The sequence below is a fragment of the Acomys russatus genome, chromosome 17 (assembly GCF_903995435.1).
Source record: "Acomys russatus chromosome 17, mAcoRus1.1, whole genome shotgun sequence".
NCBI classification, from domain to species: Eukaryota; Metazoa; Chordata; class Mammalia; order Rodentia; family Muridae; genus Acomys; species Acomys russatus.
The window spans coordinates 2,741,931-2,769,157 of NC_067153.1; the positions used below are offsets into that span (position 1 = coordinate 2,741,931).

The 27,227-nt window shown below is 38.0% G+C and overlaps 1 protein-coding gene across 1 annotated transcript in view; it reads left to right on the forward strand.

The window, feature by feature from the left end:
• The window catches only part of Vps13b (vacuolar protein sorting 13 homolog B), a 551,580-nt gene that overhangs the window by 232,960 nt on the left and 291,393 nt on the right, over positions 1-27,227 (forward strand). The window contains exon 22 of the mRNA XM_051159473.1: positions 13,694-13,821. Within this exon, the coding sequence (XP_051015430.1) occupies positions 13,694-13,821 (128 nt within the window). The remainder of the gene's footprint in view (positions 1-13,693; positions 13,822-27,227) is intronic.

Here is a 27,227-nt window from a genome sequence, read left to right on the forward strand (position 1 = left end):
GCTCAGCCTGCTTTCTTATAGAAACCAGGACCACCAGCCCAGGCATGGACCCACCCACCATGGGCTGGGCCCTCCCCCATCAACCACTAATTAAGAAAATGCCTTGCAGTGACATTTCCTCAATTGAGGTTCCTCCTTTCAGATAACTGTGGTTAGTGTGCCCAACAAAGATATGTAGAAGCTCTTTAAGATTGTCTGCACACACATGCACAGAGAGAGAGAGAGAGAGAGAGAGAGAGAGAGAGAGAGAGAGAGAGAGAGAAAGAGGAAAGATTACATTTTTTGTATGTTTTAGGTGTTAAAAAGAAAGTGTAGACTTGAAACATAGTAGAGCTTATTTTATCTACATTGAAGATCTGGGGGAGTAATCTTCTTTTTTTTCCCCCCTCCTTTGGGTCCTAATCATGTACAAATTCCTTTTAAGTCTATTCCATGGCTCAGCAGATAGAATATTGTTGTTCAAGTTAGGCAATCTAAGTTTGATTCCTGGGACCCACCATGGTCCCACGAAGCTGCTCCCTGACTGGTGATATACACGCTTTGGAACAAGGGCATCACACATCGGCACAAGTTATCACATCCTACTACTAGATACAATCCATTATGCCAATGCATGTGTGTGCATAATCCTTAGCTCACATTAATACTTGTCCTGCTATTTTACATTTACTTGGTTTCTCAACCTGTTTGTGATAACAGCAGGTTTTCTATTTTAATGGAGAAACTATTTTTAAATTTTTTATTACTATTTATTTATTATTTTTTTTAATTTTTGATTTTTTGGCACAGGTGTTCTCTGTAGCCTTGGTTGTCCTGGACTCCCTTTGTAGACCAGGCTGGCCTCGAACTAACAGAGATCCTCCTGCCTCTGCGTCCCCGAGTGCTGTTTTTACAGGCCTGGCAGTTTTTCTTTTTAAAGCTACCACACAGCTGTTTTCCAATAGCTTTCTGCTTAGGATCTTGAAGCTGCTCACATGTAAAATGTGTTGTGTTCCAGGGTTTCTTAGATCTGTTTACTCTGTGCCTCCCTCTTCTGCTCCTTGACCTGTTTCTTCAAGGCTGAATCAAGATTCCTGCCTGGGTGGCTCTTGATCTTTTCCATTCTATCTCCAATTCTTATACTGAGTTGTTTTGTTCTTCTCTTTCCATGAGGCAGCAGTAATCACTGCCTTCTCCTCCCCAGTGTTAGCATCTCAGAGGGGTCCTAACTAGTCTCTGCAGTGCCCTCCTACAGTCCTTTGGTCCAGCCACATTCTCTGCTGTCAGATATCTGCTTCCTTTTTCAGACTCTCACTTTTTTTCTTTTTTTACAATTTATTTTTGTTTTATGTGCATCAATGGTTTTACCTGCATGTATGTCTATATAAGGGTATCAGATCCAATGGATCTGGAGTTGTAGACAATTGTGAGCTGCAGTGTAGGTGCTGGGAATTGAGCCCAGGTGCTCTGGACAAGCAGCCAGTGCTCTTAGCCACTGAGCAGTCTCTCCAGCTCTGTTGCTAACTTTCTTAACTGGACGTAGGTGGTTATGAAAAAAATTGACAACAGCAAAATGTTTCTGAACATGAACTGGCCAAAATTAATCCACATTCAAACATGCGGTGAATCTGATGTGTTTCCGATGTGCTTGTCTGAATCAAATCGTGTACTGCTGCGTCAGTCTGAACATACACCATGTGGACATTGCACTGTACTTGCCGTCATGCAGCACAGCACCAAGGAAAGCTGCTGAGATGGCTCACATTCAGAACTACTGTGTGATGAGGTGTAGCGTTTTTACTACATACAATGCTTCCTGCTATTATGGATGCATGATGGTGTGATTATGGAAAACTTGGACTTATAAATATTTTCCTTGGCAAGTAAGTATCAAGTTATTAGAACTGTGGGTTTTACTATGTTAGAATGTTTGATTTTTTTTTTTTTTAAGATTGCTGTTTGAGTTGCTGACCAAGTTTCATGAAAACTGTTTTACCAGATTTTGGTTTAGTATTAGGAGAAATTCCTAACAGTGTGAAAAGTGCCTACACGTACTTGTGACATTTTTACTCGGCGTTTTTGTGAAGTGGTGTGCTCAGCCTTGATAATTAAAAATTAAAGTAGCAATACTGACAACATTGTAGTTTTTCTTCATCGTACACCACCAGTTGTTTTGCTGAAATTAGTTTTTATTCTAAAATAGGTGAGCACATACATCTCACAGTAGTAAATTTGCTTTAATAAAGTGATAAACTTATGTATACCAAAGAATTGTTTCAAATAAACTTCTCCATGCTCCACTGTCAGTGACTGTATACATGTCTACCTATGATGGACATTTGATTTACTGGATCTGAGTGGCAGTGTTGCAGGCAGTGAGTGTCAGTATTGTGTGGTGGCAAACACAGTGCAGAGACGTGTATGTTGTATATTTAGAACCATGACTGCGGTTAAGTGTGTAGACTTAGCTTTGTCAAAAACCTGCTTTATTTAGGGGTCTTAAACACTTCTACCTCCCTTCCAACCCACTGTCCCTAGGTAGGGAAGAAAGTTTAGCAGGGAAGGTGGTTGTGAACTTCTTTAGACAGAGGTAGTTCCTTGGGGAGAGTCCAGTCTTTGTCATCAGGATACTATAGACCAGCAACCAGCAAACTACAGCAGAGAGGCTTAGTAGAAACAGCAAGACTCTTCCAAAGACTCAGCCACAGCGGCAGGAGCTGAGTGCTGTGAGAAGGTCTCTGGAGCTTTTCATCTGCAGAATGAAGTCTAGAGAAGCGATGTGAAGCGCTGCAGAGCACGGTGATGCAAAAGCATTGCCAGACTGTATCAGGATGTTTTCCAGCTGGCAAAGCCACTCCCCTTGCACCAGACAGCTCCCAGGAAATCATGGCATGCCCTCTCATGAGTCAGTTTTCAGCTAACAAGGATCTCACGAGTCTGTTTTCAATGGTGGAAAAACATTCCCACACCCTACACATGGTACCAAAACGAAAACCAAATTCACGCAACACCACTGAGCTTTTAAAGAAACCAGAAACTTCCACTTTAGAAGTGTACCATGTAACACAGGCCAAAGGCACATCAGATTAGGTAATCTTGGTTTTTAACTAGCTTTTAGTTGTTGTACATTCAAAAATCTTTTACTGTTGCCACTTTTCTACCCCCTACAATTACTTATGTGACTCCAGTTGAGTCTACAACCCAGTTTATAGAGTTGGGACCAGACCCCTGACCCTGGAATCTCCTTTCCGGACATCTAGAGGCTTTCTTTACAAACACCTTTTTTTTTTTTTTTTCATTCAGTCAAGATACTACACTTTTGCACTGAGTAGAACTTTAGCATCCAGCTATCAAATGGTCACACTAGTTTCATAGTTTTAAATAAAAATCAGATCTGGTTTTTGTAACATTCTGAGTATTTGCTTTGTTTGTTAGACAGGATCTCTCAGTGTATATGGCCTGAAACTTGCTTTGTACTTTAGGCTGGCCTTGAGCTTAGAGGCACTTGCCTGCTTCTGCATCCTGAGTTGTTGGGTTAAAGGCATGCTCAACCACGCCTGTGAGTGAACCTCACAGTCTGATGAGTGGAAGGGTGTGGAAGAGCAGTGCCTGCTAGCCTGCCAGTAGCCTCAGTTATAAGCAAACGACTGTTCCTTCTAACCTGACTATTTGTCTTGCTTCTCTCTCCAGTAAACTTTGAATGGTCTGTGCATGTTTCAGTTCACTTTTCATACCATGCTGTCACTTTGGTGTTTGTGAAGGAAGTTGTGAAAACGCGAGCTATTTGTTTTCTCTTTTATTTTGGAAGTGAGTCCAGAGGAAACTGATTTTGGTTTGAGGCTTTGTTGTTGTTGTTGTTTGTTTGATTTTTGTTTTTTGAGACAAGGTTTCTCTATGTAGTCTGGCTGCCCTAGACTCACTATGTACACCAGGCTGGCCTCGAACTCACTGAGATCAACCTGCCTCCCCGAGTGCTGGAATTACAGGTGTGCCCCACTGCGTACAGCAACTGATTTCAATGGCTCCAAAGATGCTGTAGCATTTCAGCATAGCTTGATGGCTGCTCACAGAGACTAGGGTGCCTGTCTTTACTTCTGCCGAATGTGTCTGCATTCTAGACCATGCTCATGCCCCCAATCCCTTTCTTTCCTTCTTGCCCCCTCTTTTCTTTCCCCTTTTGTATTTTTCCTCTTCTTGTTTAGCAAAGTCTAGTATCCCTGTCCTGCCTCATGGTTTTATTATTCTCTGCAGCCTAAGCACTGGGAATGATTTTTGGATCACATGTGGTAAACTGGTAAAGGCAGCAAAGAAATGAGCCAAATCAGCTCCCTCTATTCTGTGTTCTGAGGGAACTTTTGTGTACATATGTTAGTGTCCATAGTATCTGAGACTCTACTGCGGAAGAGCCTTGCCTAGTACCCATGAGCTTCACAAGGACTGCTCCTGTGTTTTGCTCACCACAGAATTATAGTTCCTGAATTGGGTTCTCAATGATAGTAGCTGTTTCAGAAGTAGTTTGTAAACAAACTGTGTTATTTGAGACTACGGTTTTTTTTTCCCCTTCCATCCTCTTTGCTTTCCTTCTCCCAATACCTCAATTTTAAATAGACTGTATTTTCTGCATATGTTACTTATCTATATAATTTTTAAAAAGACATAGCATTTTGTAGGCTGGTGAGATGATGGCTAATGCATGAAAGTGCTTGTTTGCCGAACAAGCTGATCTATGCTTGAGAGCCACATGGTACGAGAGAAGTTGTCCTCTGTCCTCCACATATGAGCCATGGCATGCACTCCTGCACACATACATGCCACATAAACAAAAATGTATATATACTAGTCAGCTATAGACAACCCTAACCATATAGGCGATTCACATTTTATTCTAGTTTTCTGTAATAACTTTTTGAATAAAATAATGGTGTGAGGTTCTGTATAATCCCTTTGTTTAGCATGGTTTCTTGCCTTAGGTATGTAACTAGAAAGCATGCCCTTCAAATGGCTTGGTGTTCATCACTGAGCTGTGAGGTTTTTGTAAAGTGTGATGACACAACTGCGTCTCCTGCTTTAGGACTTAAAACATCCCTCAAGCCTACTCTTTTCTATTAGGAAGCCTTGACTTCCCTTTCAGTGTGTTTAGTTGACCTTCTTCTCTGTTTGCCCATGACTGCTTTCAACAATTTGTTCTCTAAGATGTTTAGCAGGCTGAATCTGTAAAACTATTTTCTAGATCAGTGGTCATGATCCCTTTGGGGGTGAGACAACACTTCATATTGCGGCTATGAAGTAGCAATGAGAATGATTTTATGGTTGGGGGTCAGCACAGAGTGAGGTTCTGTAACAGGGAAGGCAAGGACCACTGTTCTAGAGGCTTTTGATTTTTATCTGTTCAGTTTTCTTTAGATGTTGGAACTGTGTTAAAGCCTGATGTTTTCTTTGTAGTAAATGTGTCAGTGATTTCTCAATAGCATAAGTGAGAAATGAACATGGGCTCATTTCTTCTCTATTACTTAAGATATGAAATAGAAATGAGTGTACTAAGATGCCTGTCAAGTGTGTATAAAAGGTTCTGTGCTCAATATTCAGGTATGCAGGAAGACAACATAAGCTATGAATAGGTGCCTTACACAGAGGTACATTATTTTAAAAATAATACCAAATACGCTAATAGAGAGATTTCAATAATGATACACATTATTTACTAAGTGCTGTATATAAATAAAGGGAACACATATGTCCTTTCAGTGAGATAAATCCTATCTTGACATCACACCTGTGATGAATGAAGGTCATATACATAGAGTGAATAGTTAGAAGTGCATCTTTAAAGGAAATTGCTAGATGATTAGATTGTCTTGTTATTGGAAGTCATTCTCTTGTCCTGCCTCAATCCCACCTCTGACCTACTTTAGTGATGGCACCTCCCACTCTATGAACTTCATTTGATAGGTGGTATAACTTAGACCAGGCAAGGCTTAAGATTGAGAAGTATTTACTATGGGAACTGAGTTATTTCAGCTGACCGAATGCTTTTTAAGTCTTTGAGGTAATGATATAACTGTGGCATTATAGGAATCTCTAATATCAAGAACAAATAAACCATTTGATATTGAATGTTATTATTTTCTCCATTGTTTTTCCATATTGAAGGGATATTTAGAGTTATCCATTTTCAACTGAAACCATTTTGCAACCCCTCAAAATAACTAATGGATAACAGATTTCCAGTTCAGTTTGAACATGACAAAGGAGTGTTTTGTTATGATAACAGGTTGAAGTTTAGTGGCAAAAAAATTATCATATAATTCTGTGGCCTAAATATTTTTGGTATGTCTATATGTGAATGGAAGCATGTGTTTGAGTGCTTTTTGGGGGAGGGGCATATGCCTGCCTTGGGTGTCATTCTTCATGAGTTGGCTACCTTTATTTTTGTTGTTGTTCTGTACATTTGAAGTTTTAAAAAATAATTCTTACTCTTTTGAGGTTATAATAGACTTCTACCATTTCTGCCTTTATGTTGTCTTACATGTTGGGGAGTTTGTACAGTGTATGTTAAGCATAGTCTTCAGCTCCTCAATGACTTCCCAGACCTCTTTTCCCACCTACCCAACTTTGAGTCCTGTTTGCTTGTTTGTCAAGACAGGATTCCTGCAAATATCTTTGCTGTCCTAGAGTTCACTCTGTAAATCTGCTTGCCTCTGCCTCCTGCATGCTGGGATTAAAGGCATGTGCTACCATGCCTGGAGAATCCTTTTTTAAAAAATACCCACTTGCTACTTTATATTACTTGTGGCTATCGTGAAGGGTGTAGTTTGCCTAATTTCTTTCTTAGCACGATTGTCATTTGTATATAAGAGGGCTACTGACTTTTTTGAGTTAATTTTTTATCCAGCCACTTTGCTGAAGGTGCTTATCTTCTGGAGGAGTTCTCTGGTAGAATTTAGGGGACTACTTATGTACACTATCATATTTAGGTGTAATTCTAACCAAGCAAGCAAAAGATTTGTAAGAAAAAAACTTCAAATCTCTGAAGAAGGAAATGGAAATCAGAAGATGGAAAGATCTCACTTGATCATGGATTGGGAGAATTAACACAGTAAAAATGTCCATCTTACCGAAAGCAATTTGTGTATTCAATGCAATCTCTATCAAAATACCTAAAGAATTTTTTAAAGGCATTAAAAGATCAATTCTCACCTTCATATGGAAAAACAAAAAACCCAGAAAAGCTAAAATAATCCTGTACAATAAAATATCCTCTGGAGGAATCTCCATCCCTGATCTCAAGCTATACTATAGAGCAACAGTAATTAAAACAACATGGTAGCGGGATAGCAATAGGCTAGTTCATCAATGGAATCGAATTGAAGACCCAGAAATAAATCAACACACCTATGGACACTTGACTTTTGACACGGAAGCCAAATCTACTCAATGAAAAAAGGATAACATCTTCAACAAATAGTGTTGGTCTAACAAAATGTCTACATGTAGAAAAATGCAAGTAGATTCATATTTATCACTATGTACAAAACTCAAGGCCAAGTGGATTAAAGACCTCAACACAAAACCAGAGACCCTAATTCTGTTAGAAGAAATAGTGGGAAAGAACCTTGAGCTCATTGGCACAGAAGACAACTTCCTGAAAAGAACACCAACAGCCCAGGCTCTAAGGTCAACAATTAATAAATGGGACCTCATGAAGCTGAGAAGCTTCTGTAAGGCAGAAGACACTGTCAACAGAACAAAGCGACAGCCTACAGACTGGGAAAAGATTTTCACCGACCCTACATCTGACAAAGGGCTAATATCCAAAACATACAAAGAGCTCAAGAAATTAAACACCACAAAACCAAATAACTCAATTAAGAAATGGAGCACAGAGCTAAACAGAGAATTCTCAACAGAGGAATATTGAATGGCTGAGAAACACTGAAAGAAATGCTCAACGTCCTTAGTCATCAGAGAAATGCAAATCAAAATGACTCTGAGATTCCATCTTACACCCATCAGAATGGCTAAGATCAAAAACTCATGTGACAGCACATGCTGGCGAGGATGTGGAGAAAGAGGAACACTCCTCCATTGCTGGTGGGAGTGCAAACCTGTACAACCACTTTGAAAATCCATCTGGCACTTTCTCAGAACTGGAAATAAGGCTTCCTGAAGACCTAGCTATTCCACTCCTTGGCATGTACCCTAAAGATGCTCCACCACACAACAAAGACATTTGCTCAACTGTGTTTATAGCAGCCTTACTCATAGTAGCCAGAATCTAGAAACAACCTAGATGTCCCTCAGTGGAAGAGTGGATAAAGAAACTGTGGTACCTTTACACTATGGAATACTACTCAGCTATTACAAACAAGGAAATCCTGAAATTTGCAGGCAAATGGATGGAACTAGAAATGATCATCCTGAGTGAGTTAACCCAGACCCAGAAAGACACACATGGTATATACTCACTTATAAATGGGCGCTAGGCCAACATGGATGTCCTCTGAGAGTCTTCATCTAGCAGGGCAATGGGACAGATACTGGGACTTCCTATTGGATCTCCAGGTGAGAGAGGAATGGGAGAATGGAGAAAAGGAAGGACCCAGAGGCTCCTGGAACCTCCAAGCAGTCTATCAAGGCTGGCAGATCTGGACCCAGGGGTTCTGCTCAAAGTATATCAGCCAAGGACAATTCATGCCGTAAACCTTGACCCCCTATTTAGGTCTACTCAATGGACAGCACATTCTCCACAGCTGTGTGGAAAGTTTGACATGAACTATGCTGCCCCCTATTTGACCACTTCCCCTTGGTGGGGAGGCCTGGTGGCACTCAGAGGAAGGGTAGGCAGGCTATCTGGATGAGACCTGTCAGGCCATAATCATATAGTGGTGGAGTTGCTCCCCTCTTGTCACAGGTCTAGGGGAGGGAGGGGGGAATGGGAAGATAAAAATGTAGGGATAACAATTAAGATGTAATCTGAAGAAATTATTTAAATTAAAAAAAACCTATTTGAAACATGGCCTCTAACTGTTCTGGAATTTCCCAGTTAGGCTAGGCTGGCCAGTGAGACTCAGGAATCACTACCTCTGCTCTCCAGGTGGCATTGCAAACTTATACTACCATGCCTGGCTTACCGTCAACTCTGGGAATCTAACTCAGACCTGCATGACTGCACAGGGAGCACCCTGCCAGCTGAGTGCTCTCCCTACCCCCTGCCTAACATTTTTACTCTGGCATCACTTTTTTTTTTTCATATTGATCTAACTTCAGGTAATGTGTACATAACGACTATTTTATACTGGAATATAAGAACAGTTAAGGACACAATCCAGATTTGTCTTTAATATTTAACTACTGCCATTTATTGTTGTACTATATTGCCATGCTCAGCTGTCACTGTACATAGACAAATGTTCAAATGGTTACTATTGTACCATGAAGAATTCTATGTTTTCTACTACTATATCTGAATTCCTCAAGGAAATCAGTGACCATTTCTTAGAGAAATGACATTTAAGATAGAACTAATAATTTGATTTTTGGTAGAAAAGGTCTACAAATGAATTTCAGACATGGTAACCTTGAAGTTTTTTTTTCTGTATATATTATTGAATAGTTAAACTTAATGCTTTCAGAGGTTGGTTTATACACATTATGACATTTTAAATGAATAGTATTTTGATATGAGATCTAAGTATTATTAGCTTTTTTGATGGGTCTAGATGCTGACATTTAGCATAAATAAATCATTTTTCCTAATTATATCCTAAGGGGTATAGCTGACCCAGTAAGTTAATTGTTTTGCACTACTTTTTCTATAGCACATAAATAAATTAAAATGTTAGTACATCCCTAATACTGATATTAGAAATGATAAAATGATAGAAATGATGCATTCTCTGTGCAGCTGATTAATTAAGACGTCATAGTGCATCATTTGAATAACAGAAAGTGAACATCATCCTTGAATGGATGGACCCCCAGGGCTTAGTGTTTAGGGCACTGTGGCTTTGTTTCCACCTTGTATCTAGGTGACTTGTGATAAGTTCATTAACCTCCGTTGACTGGTGGCCTCCCCTGGCAGTCTTGATGTATCTGGGTAATAGTCCATTCCTTCTGGGCTGTTAATGGGCATAATGGTTGATTGTTTGTTTGAGTAGTAAGTGCTGTAAAGGTTTCAGTAATGAATGGGGTTCTGGAACAGCAGAGGTTTACACGGAATATTTATCCTGACCATAAAACAATGCTGAATTGTAGAACTTTTTATCTTACTTCCTCACAGAGCAACAGTCACAAAGGTGCACTGATAACTTTTAGAAAATATGGTAGATTGAAAATAGTATAAGCAAAATAATGAACATTTGTATTTCTAATAGCCAGTTGTTATTTAATGATGAATGTTAATTATATTTTTCTTACTTGCATAAGCTTAAGCCATAGGCTGATTTTAAGGGATGTGTGATTTTTTTTTTAAAATTTTTTTTATTTGAGAACTTCATACATGGGTACTGTTCCTCCATCACTCCCCCACACTTGCCTCCTCATTTGATCATTATGTCAGAGAACACAGAACTTACAATAAGCGTGCAGTTGTTTGGGAAGTAGTTTCCATTTCACTGTCAGGCAGCAGTGCACATATTACCATGCTTTAAATGGATTTATTTCAAATAGTTATTACATAGCAGTAATATTTTTCAATAGTTTAAACCTTTGTGAAAGTCTTTTGTATTCATATGTCAAAGAATTTAATTAAAGTGATTGGAATTTAAAGTAAGCATAATAAGTTAACATTTTCTTGGGCAAAGAGGTCCCAATGAGTATAAAGTTAATTATGTATTTTTTAAAAAGCAAGTTATATCCAAATACACACATTAGAAATACAATATTCAATAGGATGTCCTCTCCTCTGTCCCAGTTTCCTGGTAAGTGATGAGAGAAGCATGGGAGAATAGCAAAGTAGAAAGATCCAGAGGGTCCTAGAAACCTACAAGTAGAACATTATGATAGGCAGATTTGGGCCCAGGGGTCCCGCTCAAACTAAGGCGCCAGCCAAGGACAACACAGGCGGTAAACTTTAAACCCCTACCCAGATCTAGCCAATGGGCAGAACATTCTCCACAGTTGAGTGGAGAGTGGGGTATGACTTTCACACGTACTCTGGTGCCTCATATTTGACCATGTTCCCTGGAGGGGGAGACCTGGTGGCACTCAGAGGAAGGACAGCAGGTTACCAAGAAGAGACTTGATACCCTATGAGCATATACAGGGGGAGGTAATCTCCCTCAGGAACAGTCATAGGGGAGGGGAATAATGGGAAAATGGGAGGGAGGGAAGAATGGGAGGATACAAGGGATGGGATAACCATTCAGATGTAACAAGAATAAATTAATGAAAAATTAAAAAAAAAAAAGAAATACAATATTCAGAATGTTACAGAGTGGAGAGAGTGAGGAGGCTGAATCTGGCTCCTGCTCTCACAGCCACTGCAGTCATGGAGCTCCACAGAGACAGTGCCTGGGATGGCAACAGCAGGACTGGCAGTGGGCGACGCTGGGTCCCATGGACGAAAATCAACTAAAATGGACAAAAGAGGTTCTAAGAAGCTGAGAGGCAAAATATCTTCATGTGCATTCTTTGTGCAAATCTGCCTGGAGGAGTAGAAGCAGAAGCACCTGGATGCTTCTGTCAACTTCTCAGAGTTCTCCAAGAAGTGCTCAGAGAGGTGGAAGATAATGTCTGCTAAAGAAAAGGGGAAATTTGAAGACATGGCGAAGGCTGACAGGGCTCGTTATGAAAAAGAAATGAAAACCTACATTCCCCCCAAAGTGGAGAGAAAAAGAAGTTCAAGGAGCCCAAAGCACCTCAGAGGCCTTCTTCTGCCTTCTTGTTCTGTTCTGAGTACCACCCCCAAATCAAGGGAGAACACCCCAGCTTATCCACTGGGGGCGCTGCAAAGAAGCTAGGAGAGATGTGGAACAACGCGGCTGTGGATGACAAGCAGCCACGCTGAAGGAGAAGCACAAAAAGATACAGCTGCCCACAGAGCTGAAGGAAAGCCCAATGCAGTGAAAAGGGCATGCTCAAGGCTCAAAAGAGCAAGATAAAGAAGGAAAAGGAAGAGAATGAGGGAGAGGAGGAAGAGGAGGGAGACAAAGATAAAGAGGGTGATGGTGACTTAGTTGCTTCTAGCGCAGTTTTTTTTTTTTTTCTTGTTTATAAAGCATTTAACCTCCCTGTACACATCTCACTCCTTTTAAAGAAAAAAAAAAAATTGAAATGTTAGGGGGTCTAAAATTTGTTTTTAAACCGTACAGTGTCTTTTTTTTTTTTTTTTTTTTTTGTATACTTAACACACTGCTGAGTGGGTCTTTAGCTAGCCATGTCCTGGTGGTATTGTCAGTGAGCTTTGACCTTGCCTGGTACAGTCTAGGTGTTGTAAATTGGTATGGAAATTTAAAGCACGTTCTTGTTGGTGCACAGCACAAATTAGTTATACATGTGGACAATAGGAGTTTATTTCTTCTTCTTCTTCTTCTTCTTCTTCTTCTTCTTCTTCTTCTTCTTCTTCTTCTTCTTCTTGTTTGTTTTTTGTTTTTTGTTTTTTTCCCCCATCTTCAGTTGTCTGTGATGCAGCTTATACAAAGATAATTGTTGTTCTGTTAACTGAATACCAGTCTGTAATTGCAAAAATAAATTGACATTCTGAATGCTTCTAAGTATAAATACAATTTAAAAAATAAGAAGAAATACAGTATTCTGTTTACTTATCATCTTGCCATTTACTCCCCTATTAAAGGTAATTTATGCCATGGTTTGCTTTTTAGTTTCCAGTAAGTTTTATGCATTTAGTAGGTGAGTTCTCACTAAACTTACACACTTTTTAATGTACCTGTGGACTATATCACTAAATTTTAGTTTGGTTCCACTTTAAAAGATACCAAAATGTGCTTTTGTCAGTGCCTTCAACTATTCCTCATTTTTCAAGTTGTTGGATCATCCTTTTTATTGAAGGTAGTAACTGTTCAGCATTTTCTGTCTATCACTTTTTCTTCTTTTATCTTCCCCATCTTCCATTTTTTTGCATATAAATCACCAATTTGTATTAACATATGCAGTGTAATGCAGTGTAATCTCCTTAAAAATGCATACTTTGCATATTGTTAGAAATTATTAACAATAGAAATAGATTAAACTTAGTCTTTAAATCTTATAAAAATTTGAAATCCCATAGTTCTTCTCTGTGAACTATATTTTTATTAACAGTGCAATATCGATTTTCTTTTATTATAACATAAGCCTTTTGTATATATTGATTAATTTTTATCATTGTAAAATATTTTTAATTGAGAAATTCTATGACTAAGGCAATGTCACTAGAAAGCTTTATTTATGGGAAGACCCATTTTCTATCACTTTATGATGGGACCTTTTTTTGCAGTTTTTTTGGCTTGCTATTTTTGTGCTGAGTAGTCACTGGGGTTACACCTGAGTGGGTGTTCGTTCCTGTGTGCCTCCCAAGAGATCAGTAAAGAGCACATTCCATCCCTCCAGAAGCTGTGCTCCAGGTCATCTGTGACGTGACTGATGGCGCCACTTCTAGCCTCATACACACACAGTAATTATCAGCAGAGAAAGAGACCACCTTAGACATGCTTTCAGTATCGCTTTGTGAGATTACGATGTGTGTGTTTTGCTAACTAGCTTTTCTTAAACTTAGAGTCCCGGCCACTGTCAGTTCCCCTGAAGGCCATGCTGCACTCTCAGGAAGGATGCAGGAGTCCTGAAGAACGAATGAAAGAATTTATTGGAATATTATGGAATGCAGTGAAGAGTCTCACTCTACAGGTAAATTTAAGTATTGGAGAAATCATGGCTCTCCTTCCCATAATGTTATGAAAATGTTAGTGTGTGGAATAATGGCATAATTTTTCTGGCATCATTCCTGTGGTCTGTCCTATGTCCTTTGGTGTACTGTTTGTTACTGGCCACGTTTCCATAGTTAGTCTTGTGTACACTGGCGCACTTTGCTTATTACAGACAGTATTCCCACAGTTCATCTCACATTTGTTGATACAGTTTACTTTCTAAAATCAAAATTATGTAAAAACTATATGGTTTAGAAAAATGTATGTATTCTTAAATATTTCTTTAAATTTGAAATAACACACCTATTCTAAATAAATGTTTTTTTAAATATCCAAAATATTTTAAAACTTAATTTCTGAATCATTCTTTCCCAGAATGGAGAGAAAAATATTATATTGGAACTATCAAGTTAGTATATAAAATCTGCTAAAGTGTTTTTCTCAATTATAAATTAAATGTAAAATTAACTATCCTTATGGATATTAAATTTTATTCTAATTTACTTTTACTTTTTAATGTATATAACTATCTATTTGTTCAGTCTACAGCATTTTTCACTTGACATTTTTGTTTCAGCAGGTTTGGCATTATTAAATAGGAAAGACATACTTTTCTTAAAATTTTACATATAATAGAGTTTTATAGTAATAACCTTTTTGGATTTTTATTTACACCTTGTGTTATATAAAAGTACTTTCTTTTGACTCTTGTGAACATCTTGTCCGTGAAGTGCATGTCCTCTTTTGTTCTGTATTACTGTTATTTCTCTAGTAAAATATTAACAGAAGCCTAGAATAAGAGTTACATAATGTACATGTGCACATGCACACACAGTGACCTGATATGAAGCATCTTATGTGGAGCTCCTGTCAGAGTGATCCTTTAGAAGATCCTATGATGCAGAAAGGCGCGTGAGTGGGTCAGGATAAGCACTGCAGATATTCATTGCCTTGTTTTGATAAATTTGGAGGCCGATCTACTTAGTGTTCTGTAACTTTGACAGAGTGTCTGAGAAAGGAAGAACATTTTTATTCACTGTCTCAGAAGTTTTAGTTTCTGCTCCTTAGAATGAAAAGGTATGGTTGGCTGGCCTTTACTGAGTACTGCAGTAGGACAGCAGGGTATGGCAGAGCAGAGCTGCTCGGCTAATTGCACCTGGAAAGCAGAGAGAAGGGGCCAGGGGCCACACACGCCAGAGGCACATCCTGCTCACTTTCCCAAATAGGCTCTGCCTTCTAACTAATTCAGCTATGGTCTCACAATGGGTTACCCCACCATCTGTGGGACCAAGCCTTCAACATTTTATATCCATACATATTATGTGGGTCACATATTATAGTGACCCAAATGAATTAATATAAGAACTAGTTAGCACTGTTCTGTGGTCTATAATGCAATAGTTAACAGTAGCAACCAAGTAAAGTAGACCATGCCCCTAAGTGCTGTTTCATATTAATAATTATACTAAAATTACTACTTCTAAAATTATATTAAAATCCTTCCTACTTATCCAGTCTACAGGGAATTGAACAACCTTTCTTGATACCATTTTTAAAAGTTCAATAATGGGGCAAGAATAATAGTATTAAGATATAAAGTTAGATGCCAGCTTTAGAAAAACATTTATTGTATTTTGTTTATATTTTCAAATATTCCCTCTATATTTCTTAATTGGGTTCTGAATAGTATCCCAAGTTTTTATATCTATAATTTACCAAGTAAACAAATAGTGTTCTATATTATATCCAGGATAAATTAACATAGTCAGATTTATCTTTACTGCCCAAACCAAGCAAATAAATGAACAAAATATAGAAACAAACAAACAACCCTATGATTTCAGAACACCAGTCAAGTTGACTCCATCTTGATCTGGGTGATGTTATTTAAAGAGTAGAGTGCACCTTTTCAGGACTGAAAGAAAATATTTGTGTATATTTGACATTGTTGTCAGATATGCTACTGTTCTTGTCGACTCAAAGAACAGCCGTATAGTAGAAATTTGATTTGGGGAGTCTTCCGATGGCTACTTACAAGAAGGAGAATGGGAGATGCAGGAAATTCAGGAAAACTTGGAAACTGAAGGAACTGACACTCTGGAGAAGAGGAAATGTTCCTGAGAGAAATCTATTAGCTAAGTGGGAGGGGAAGTCCAGGAAGTGTTGCATTTCCAAGTTTGAATGTTAGCTCTAGGTTTTATATTACTTACCTATGCTATGACACATACCATTACCATATGAGGTTATTTCCAGTTTTACTATTCTTGTAGTAATTGTATCTGTTGTTGCTTAATAACTCAATGTCCTTATTAGCTTATTTACTCCTCTCACTGTCAGTTATCCATAAATAGAGATAATGGTAGGCCTTGTTTCTTCCTTTGTTTTATGTGAAAATAGACAAATACACATAATCACATAATATAGTTTATCACCCTCACCCTTTGCAATGTACCATGTATTTTATGGTTTCTTATTTTCACTAAGCATATTAGCTATTAATTTGCATATGATTATTTCTTTGTATAAGCTATCCTGCTTCTGACCTTGGGATTTTACTTGCTGTACCCTAGTTCTGGTCCTGTGTAAAACCTACTTAACACTTCCAGATTTAATGTGTCACGTAAGTCTTAGAGATAAAATTATATTTATAGGGCTGGAGAGATGGCTCAGAGGTTAGGAGGACTGTCTGTTCTTCCAGAGGTCCTGAGTTCAATTCCCAGCAACCACATGGTGGCTCATGACAATCTATAATAGGATCTGATGCCCTCTTCTCTCATGCGTGCAACTAATACACTCACATAAATAAATAAATATTTTAAAAGTTACTTTAAAAATTATATTTATATTTTGACTAAGTGATGAAAATTTGAGTTAAATTATTGTTTGCAAAGACAGCATTTTCCATTTATCTTCTAAGGTGTTTTATTGAATGAAATGTAAAATAGAATACTCTGAACTCATGAGATGAATTTATCAGATGAAACTGAGAATTATAACTTTAAAATCACCAATAGATTATTCTTTAGTAAAACTTTGAAGAAATAACTGTATTTGGGAACAGAGATTATGGAAAGTTGAGTTTGGTGCCAAAGTTAATATTTGTTAAGACCATGTTATTTCATACTTAGGATAGAAAAACTTATGAAGTATAAAGGCACTAACAATATTTGGTATATCCTCTTTTTTTTTTCAGTGGCAAAATATGGCATTCTTACATCCTTATACTGTTATTTTGTAATAGTACAATTTGGCTTAGGCATTTTTTGGCTTGAAGACCCTTTAACAGATTATATTAGGCTCATTTGCTCTTTGACATTTTTCTTTATCTGAAAACCATGCGGACCAGCATCATCAGCAGTGATCTTACAATTTAGAAAGCTGCACTTTTATTATGAAAGCGCATAATTAACAATGGATAAACTTACAAAAATAGAAATGCTCTGGCCTGAAACTCTGAGAAAGGAGAGCATTTTTATTGCTTTGCTTAACTCAGCTGTTTTGCTTATATATATTGAGAGGTTCAGTTTTGTGTCCAAAACATCTCAGGGTTTGGGTTTTTTCCCAAGTCTCTGATCCCTCTAGTAGTACTCACCCATTATATAGAGAACTATGTTTGTTTTCTCATTTTGATGAGACTGTCAGGCTATCCCAAGAAAAACACTGTAAGCCAGTTAAGCTAGAGCAATTGAATTCTCTCCTGGGGAATTTCACCTGGGTTGTGGCCAATGATGAAATAATAACATTTCTTAATGTCTAGTTAGTGAACTCCATGATTTATCTTCAGGATCAAGTAGGAACAGACACTTCAGGACAGGCAGGTGAATAGTTACATTAATTATGAAAGTGTGTTTTATAACACTTAACACTAACAGTTTTGTACAGAGGTTATCTCCCTGCCACAGGCACTGAGTAAGTTCCAGCTATTGTGTGGTGTCTTCTTAGCAGGGCCAAATCTGAAATTCAACTCTAGGAATTTAACAACCATCCCCGCCCCCAATCAAATCTGAATGGGGAAAGTATGGACGATGATCAAGGTTTCCCCTTTGAGATTTTTGTTTTAATTTTATTTGAAATTTAAACTTGGGTATATTTAGATTCCATATACAAAGTATTTCCATGACACACTGTGCTGACTGGTTTCATGTCATCTTGATACAAGCCAGAGTCATTTGGGAAGATGAACTTCAGTTGAGAAAATGCCCCCCATGTTGGCCTGTAGGCTAGTCTGTGATACATTCTCTTGATTGGTCATTGTCGGGGGAGGGCACAGCTCGCCAACAAAGGAGCAGTAAGAAAGCAGGCTGAGCAAGCCAGTAAACAGCACTCCTCCATGGGCTCTGCATCAGCTCCTGCCTCCAGGTTTCTGCCTTGAGTTCCAGCCCTAAATTCTCTCTGTGACTGGAATATGTAAGTTGAAATAACTCCTTCCTCTCCCACTTGCTTTTGACCATGCTGTTTTATCATCAATAGAGACTCCAAATAAGAAACACATTAATGACATAAAACAAGAAATAAATTTGGTTTTAATTTTGAGTATTTATTCTGTTGTAGCACACATAGAAGGCTGATAATTTTGAAGGCCCATAAATATATAGGTAAACAACCAAATTTTAAAATATGTGAACCATGTACATCTTTTTAAGTCCTTGAAGGCAAATACTCTTGGAAATAGTAGACACTTAGTGTTTATTTGTGGGTTTATTTGTTTGGCAAATGTTTAGTTGACAATATCATACATATTTCATTTTTAATTTCTTTATTTTTTAATTTATTCATTTTACATCCTGATTATAGCCTCCTCCCTCGTATTCTCCTGGTCCTACCCCCGACTCTCCCTCCCTCTTTGCCCCTACTCTAGTACTCAGAAAGGGAGAGCGCTCCTCACCTACCATCTGACCCCAGCCTACCAAATCTCTTCTGGACTGCCTGCATTCTGTGGCCTGGCAAGGCTGCCCTGCCAGAGGAAAGTGATCAATTAGTGGGCAACAGAGTCCATGTCAGAGGCAGCCCCTACTCCCCATATTATAGGGTTCACATGGAGAATGTACTTTCTATGGATGACATCTGAGCAGAGGTCTAGGACCTCTCCATGAATGGTCCTTGGTTGGTGCATCAGTCTCTGCATGTCCTTCCATGGCCCAGATTTGTTGGATCTGTTGTTCTTGTGGAGCTCCTGTCCCCTTCAGGCCCTTCTATTCCCAACTCTTCTATAAGGCTCCCTGCATTCTGCCTCAGTTTGACTGTGAGTGTCAACATCTGCTTCAATCCCCTTGCTGGATGGAGTCTTTCAGAGGACCTCTATGATAGGCTCTGTCCTGTCCCTCTCTTCAAGCACTTCTCTGTCTGTTCTGTTTGCCCTTCTGATGAGACTTAAAGTATCCTTCCTATGTCCTCCATGTTACTTAACTGCTTTAGATCTGTGGACTGTAGGATGTTTATACTGTACTATATGGCTAATATCCACTTACAATTGAGTATATCCCATGTATTCCTTTCTGGGTCTGGGTAGCCTCACCAAGGATGATCTTTTCTAGTTGTAATTTGCCTGCAAATTTCATGATTTCTTTGTTTTTAATAGCTGCGTAATATTCCATTGTGTAAATGTACCTTACTAGTTTATCCATTTCTCGGTTGAGGGACATCTCGGTTGTTTCTCGTTCTGGCTATTACCAATAACGGTGCCATGAACATAGTTGGGCGAATGTTGCATGGTGGAGCATCTTTTGGGTATATGCCCAGGAGTGGTGTAGCTGTGCCTTGAGGTAGAGCTATTCCCAATTAACTGAGAAAGTGCCAGATGGCTTTCCAAAATGGTTGTACAAGTTTCCACTCGCACCAGCAATGGAGGCATGTTTCCCTTTCTCCACATCCTTGCCAGTATATGCTGTCACCTGAATTTTTTATCTTAGCCATTCTGACAAGTATAAGATAGAATCTAAAAGTTGTTTTGGTTTGCATTGCCCTGATGACTAAGCACATTGAGCATTTCTTTAAGTGCTTCTCAGCCATTAGAGATTTGTCTGTTAAGAATTCTGTTTAGCTCTGTAGCTCATGTTTTAATTGGATTATTTGGTTTGTTGGTGTTTAATGTTTTGAGTTCTTTATATATTTTGGATATTAGCCTTTTGTCAGATGTAGGGTTGGTGAACATGTTTTCCAAGTCTGAAGGCTGCTGTTTCACTCATTCTATAAAGTGTTCATTGCCTTATAGAAGCTTTTAAGTTTCATGAGGTCTGATTTCTGTTGGTGTTCTGTTCACGAAGTTCTGTTCCGTGGCAATGAGTTCAAGGCTCTTCTCCACTTTTTCTTCTAGCAGATTTATTGTGTCCTGTTTTATGTTGAGGTCTTTAATCCATGTGGAGTTTAGTTTCATGCAGGTGATAAATAATGGATCTATTTTCATTTTTCTACATGTAGACATCCAGTTAGACCCAGCACCATTTGTAGAAGATGCTGTCTTCTTTTCCATTGTATGGTTTTGGCTTCTTTTTCAAAGATCAAGTGTCCATAGATATGTGGGTTTATTCCAAGATTTTCTTGGCTATTTGGGTTTTTTTTTTGTTTTGTTTTGTTTTTCTGTATGACATTGAGGATTGTTCTTTCAAAGTCTGTAAAGAATTATGTTGGCATTTTGATTGTATTGTGTTGAATCTATAGATTGCATTTGGTAAGATGGCCATTTTTACTGTTAATCCTACTGATCCATGTGCATGGGACATCTTTCCATCTTCTGATATCTTCTTCAATTTCTTTCTTCGGAGATTTGGAGTTTTTTGTTTTTTTAAAAGATTTATTTATTTATTATGTACAGTGTTCTGCCTGCATGTACACCTGCATGCCAGAAAAAGGCACCAGATCTCATTATAGATGTTTGTGAGCCACCATGTGGTTGCTGGGAATTGAACTCAGGAACTTTGAAAGAGCAGCCAGTGCTCTTAACTTCTTAGCTATTTTTCCAGCCTGAGACTTCAAGTTTTTCTTCATACAAGTCTTTCTCTTGCTTCCTTAGAGTTACACCAAGATACTTTATGTTTTTTGGTGGCAATTCTGAAGGGTGTTGTTCCCCTAACTTTTTTCTCAGCCTGCTTGTCTTTTTATACAGGAGGGTGATTGATTTTGTACCCAGCCACTTTGCTGAAGGTGTTTCTCAGCTGTAGGAGTTCCTTGACAGAATTTTTGGGATTACTAGTGTATACTATCATATCATCCACAAATAGTGAATCTTTGACTTCTTCTTTTCCAATTTGTATCCTCTTGATCTCCTTTAATTGTCTTATTGCTCTAGCTAGGACTTTCAGTACTGTATTGAAGAGACAGAGAGAGTGGACAGCCTTGTCTAGTCCCTGGTTTCAGTGGGATTGATTCAACTTTCTCTCCATTTAGTTTCATGTTGGCTATAGGCTTGCTGTATATGGCCTTTACCACGTTTAGGTATATTCTCTGTATCCTTGATCTCTCCAAGACTGTTAATATGAATGGATATTGGATTTTTTTTTTTTTTTGCTTTTTTACTTAAAGAAAATAATCATATGGTTTTCTTCTTTCTTTCTTTCTTTCTTTCTTTCTTTCTTTCTTTCTTTCTTTCTTTCTTTCTTTCTTTCTAATGGTGGATTGCATTGATGGTTTCCCATATATTGAACCACCCCTGCATTCCTGGGTTGAAACCTACTTAGTCATGGTGGATGATATTTTTGATGTGTTCTTAGATTAGGTTTTCAAATATTTTATTGAGTATTTTTGCATCAATGTTCATAAATGGAATTGCTCAGAAATTTTCTTTGTTGGGTCTTTGTGTGGTTTTAGGTATCCAGATGACTGTGGCTTCATAGAATGAATTTGGAACCATTCCTTCTGTTTGTATTTTGTGGAATAGTTTGAAGAGTATTGGTATTAGTTCTTCCTTGAAGGTCTGGTAGAATTGGTTTGGCCCTGGGTCTTGGGGTATTTTTTTCTTGTTTTTTTTTTTGGGGGGGGCGGGCGGTGGACTTTTAATGACTGCTTCTATTTCCTTAGAGGTTATATGACTGTTTAAACTATTTACCTGATCAGTTTTGGTAAGTGGAATCTATCAAGAAAATTGTCCATCTCATTTAGATTTTCAAATTGTGTACCATATAGGCATTTGAATTAAGACCTAATGAGGTTTTGGATTTCCTTGTTGTCTCTGCCTTTGCCTTTTAGTTTGGCTAACGGATTTTTATTGTGTTGATTTTCTCAAAACAAAAAAAAAAAAAACAGCTCTTAGTTTTACTGATTCTTTGAATTGTTTTCTTTGTTTCTAATTTATTGATTTTTTTAGCTCTGAGTTTGATTATTTCCAGCTGTCTACTCCTCTTGGATGTGTCTGCTTCTTTTTTCCCTAGGGCTTTCAGGTGTGCTGTTAAGTTGCTTGTATGATATGTCTCCACTCTTTTTAGGAACACACTAAATGCTATGAACTTTCTTCTTAGCACTGCTTTCATTGTGTCCTATAGGTTTGTATATGTTGTGCCTTAATTTTTATTGAATTCTAGGAAGTTTTTAATTTCTTTATTTTTTCCTTGACCCAGTTGTCATTGAGAAGATAATTGTTCAGTTTCTATATGTGTATAGGCTTTTCGTTTTTTATACTGTTACTAAAGTTCAGCTTTACTCTGGTCTGATAAGATAGAAGGTGTTATTTCAGTAGTCTAGTATCTGTTGAGGCTTGCTTTGTCCTCAAGCAAATGATCAATTTTGGAGAAGCTTCTGTGAGGTGCAGAGAAGAAGGTTTAATCTTTTGTGTTTGGGTGAAGAGTTTTTTTTAGATAACTGTTAGGTCCATTTGATTCATCATATGTTAGTTTCATTATTTCTCTTTATGTTTTTATCACTATGATCTGTCCATTGGTGAGAGTGGGTTGTTGAAGTCTCATGCTACTAATGTATGGTGTTCGATGTGTGATTTAAGCTTTAGTAAAGTTTCTTTTAGGAATGTGGGTGCCCTTGTATTTTGAGCATAGATGTTCAGAAATGAGATGTGATCTTGGTGGCATTTTCCTTTGATGAGTATGAAGTGTCCTTCCTCGTCTATTTTTGAATAATTAATTGAGGGCCTATTTTATTAGGTATGAGAATAACTACTCCAGTGTGCATCTTGTGTCTGTATGCTTGGAAAACCTTTTTCCAGCCCTTTCCTGCTCAGGTAATGTCTATCTTTGTGTCTGAGATCTCTATATTCCTGGGTTCCAGCCCAGGTCAGTGTAGGTGTTAGGGTGCATGAGGGAGAAACATTAAGGAAGTAGTGTACATTGTTTAGCTGTTTCTTTAATTTGAATTTGTTTATTAAAGAATAAAGTATGTTCACATAAAGAATGCCTAATTCTATAGAATGTTAAAATAACTACACTTATTTCCAAAGTTTTATTTCATATGAGGGGAGCATGTCATTTCAAATTAGGAGGCAGTTGTCTTTTAAAGGGCACCTAGCACAGCATTAGTAAGCATTTACATACGACGTGTCTCATAAGTTGGCTAGTGACTAGCTTAAATTCTTCAGATGAATTTATAAATGTTTCTCTTTCAATGAGTTGCCAGCACACTTACACAGCACATAAGCCACAAAAATCAGGTTTCCTTCTCTTTTGTTGAACATACATTCTCTCCTACAGTCGAGCCTGATTACAGTTTCCCTTCCCTGCACTCCTCCCAGTACCTCCCTGCTTTTCCTCCCCTCCGCAGTCACTTGCTTTCTGTCTCTCTTTAGAAAAGAAGAGGCTTCTGATTATGAAATCTCACATATAGAGCTGGGGATCACCAGGCACACAAACTTGAAATTTAAGAATAAGAGCACATTGCGATAATTTCATTTGTGAAAATATGAATACCAAACTTTCTTCCTTACTTTATTGGTTTACCCTCTGTATCTGATCCCTAAGTACGTAGCCCTTGACCTAGTAGTAACCAAATAGAGGTGGTTATACTTCAGGAATTTGTCATAATCCCTAGTTTCACCCATGAATGTGTTCAATGTTGGCAAAAGAACTTGTTGCTACCAAAACTGAAACAAGATCCTTGAAACAGAAAGGATGTTGCCATGGAAAAATGAGGTAACGCCCAGTGCAGCTGCAGTGCGTTCATGAATAGGATACTTTTTTAAAAGATCATTTGTGTTTGGTGCGGTGCAGAGGGTCCCAACCAGGTGGTTTCCATGAACAAAATCTGACCCCCGCCTTCAGGATGTCTTACTGGCAGATTACTTCATTTTCTTTCCCTTGGATCGTCATGTCCTTACATTAATGCAGAATTTATAGCTGCACACTTATGACCAGGGATATAAATCACTCAACATTGTACACTAAACCACAGTTTAGACACACAGTTTAACAGTTATTCTAAAAGTGTAAAAAAGATTCGTATGATAGCCTCACTATATAGAATACATGTTACTCCATAATAATTTCAATGAATTTGTAGTATGTGTGTTTAGATTCCACTCACTAAAAGGACCCTCATCACAGATGACATATTTTAGAAAGCTTATCCTGTAGAGTTTGCACCTAACTCAGACATGTGTCCACTGTTGATCTTGTGTGCATTATTCATTGTTTCCATGCTATGAAATGGGTGATTTTTAAGTTGTAGAGTAGGATGTTTTTGATTTTGGAAATCGGAACGCAATTACAATTTTATTTCTAAAGCTGACTTTGTGTATATGGTCACGTTTTAGCATATTAAACAAATGGCCTCACATTGTTGAGAACATTTTTAACATAATATCAATAGCTGTATGAAATGTTAATATTTACATATGTTTTACTTTTTTATAATGCTTTAGGAAAGAATGCTCACTTAGGTTGTACAATTAAATAACATTAATGCATTATTTTAAATTTTTCAATCATACTAATGAGATGTAATACCATTTAGACTTACTTCTCAATGAAGTATGTTGTGAACTTGATCAGATCATCAACTTTTAAATACTTGCAAATTTAAAACTGCAATATAAGGTTCTAGAACTAATAGAATTCAATTAGTATATCATATGCATTTGCTTTTTGCAAAAGGTTATATGGCCTTTTTTCTTTACTGAATTCAGTAGTTGTCCAGACTCAGAAATGTGAAGCAAACAGGGCTATTTTTATTATTGATGTTGCTGTTGTTGTTTTGCTTCTTTTATTTTTCTTTTATATTTTAAATAGTTTATTCAGTTTACATCTTAATTGTTATCTCCTCATTTGTATCTTCCCATTCTCCCCTCCATTCCCTAGACCTGTGACTGAAGGAGACCTCCTTCCCCACCAGGTCTCATCCAGATAGCCTGCCTACCCTTCCTCTGAGTGCCACCACAGGCCTCCCCACCAAGGGGAAGTGGTCAAACAGGGGACAGCATAGTTCATGTCAAACTTTCCACACAGCTGTGGAGAATGTGCTGTCCATTGAGTAGACCTGAATAGGGGGTCAAGGTTTACGGCATGCATTGTCCTTGGCTGATATACTTTGAGCAGAACCCCTGGATCCAGATCTGCCAGCCTTGATAGTCTTCTTGGAGGTTCCAGGAGCCTCTGGGTCCTTCCATTTCCCCAGTCTCCCATTCCTCTCTCACTTGGAGGTCCAATAGGAAGTCCCAGCATCTGTTCAATTCCCTCACTAGATGAAGACTCTCAGAGGACATCCATGTTGGGCTAGCATCCATTTATAAGTGAGTATATACCATGTGTATCTTTCTGGGTCTGGGTTAACTCACTCAGGATGATCATTTCTAGTTCGATCCATTTGCCTGCAAATTTCAAGATTTCCTTGTTTGTAATAGCTGAGTAGTATTCCATAGTGTAAAGGTACCACAGTTTCTTTATCCATTCTTTCACTGAGGGACATCTAGGTTGTTTCTAGATTCTGGCTACTATGAGTAAGGCTGCTATAAACACAGTTGAGCAAATGTCTTTGTTGTGTGGTGGAGCATCTTTAGGGTACATGCCAAGGAGTGGAATAGCTAGGTCTTCAGGAAGCCTTATTTCCAGTTCTGAGAAAGTGCCAGATGGATTTTCAAAGTGGTTGTACAGGTTTGCACTCCCACCAGCAATGGAGGAGTGTTCCTCTTTCTCCACATCCTCGCCAGCATGTGGTGACATTTGAGTTTTTGATCTTAGCCATTCTGATGGGTGTAAGATGGAATCTCAGAGTCGTTTTGATTTGCATTTCTCTGATGACTAAGGACGTTGAGCATTTCTTTAAGTGTTTCTCAGCCATTCGATATTCCTCTGTTGAGAATTCTCTGTTTAGCTCTGTGCCCCATTTCTTAATTGGGTTATTTGGTTTGGTGGTGTTTAATTTCTTGAGCTCTTTATATATTTTGGATATTAGCCCTTTGTCAGATGTAGGGTTGGTGAAAATCTTTTCCCAGTCTGTAGGCTGTCGCTTTGTTCAGTTGACAGTGTCTTCTGCCTTACAGAAGCTTCTCAGCCTCATGAGGTCCCATTTATTAATTGTTAACCTTAGAGCCTGGGCTGTTGGTGTTCTTTTCAGGAAATTGTCCTCTGTGCCAATGAGTTCAAGCTTCTTTCCCACTATTTCTTCTAACAGAATCAGTGTCTCTGGTTTTGTGTTGAGGTCTTTAATCCATTTGGCCTTGAGTTTTGTGCATGGTGATAAATATGGATCTACTTGCATTTTTCTACATGTAGACATTTTGTTAGACCAGCACCATTTGTTGAAGATGCTATCTTTTTTCCATTGTATAGATCTGGGTTCTTTGTCAAAAATCATCAAATTTTAGAAAGTCCTTAATTCTTTATTTCTTTCCTGACCCAGTTGTCATTGGGTAAAGAGTTGTTCACTTTCCCTGTGTGTGTAGGCTTTGTTTTAATTATGTTGTTGTTGAGGTCCAGCTTTAGTCCATGGTGATCTGGTAGGATACAAGGCATTATTGTGTAATAATTTAAATGTATATGTAAAAATATTTAGTAAAAAAGAAATAAAATAAAATAGTTCCTCAGAGAAGGAAAATAACAACAACAACAACAACAACAAAACCAGTCAACTAAGACTATTAGAACTTCCCCTTCACTGGTTCTGAATTGAAAAGAAGCACAAAACACTGATATCACTGAGGATTGCCCTTGGGCCTATTTGGTTTTAATGCTCTATAGATCTGATGTGTTAAGTAACTGTTTTCAATTTTTAAGGAGAATTAAACATTTTATGTAAAAATCACAATTTACATAACAAATTGAAGTCTAAAATGATACAAAGTACTTTGATTTGTAAGACTTTTCATATTGCCATGTGTAATACCTATGGCACATGTATGTATATACATTTTGCCTCTTTGGGCATACACACAAAGTTTAGTACATAGTCATCCTCTCTTAATGATTGTTTATTGCTAAAAAACTGAGTGTTTTACTTATGTGTTCATCTATTTTA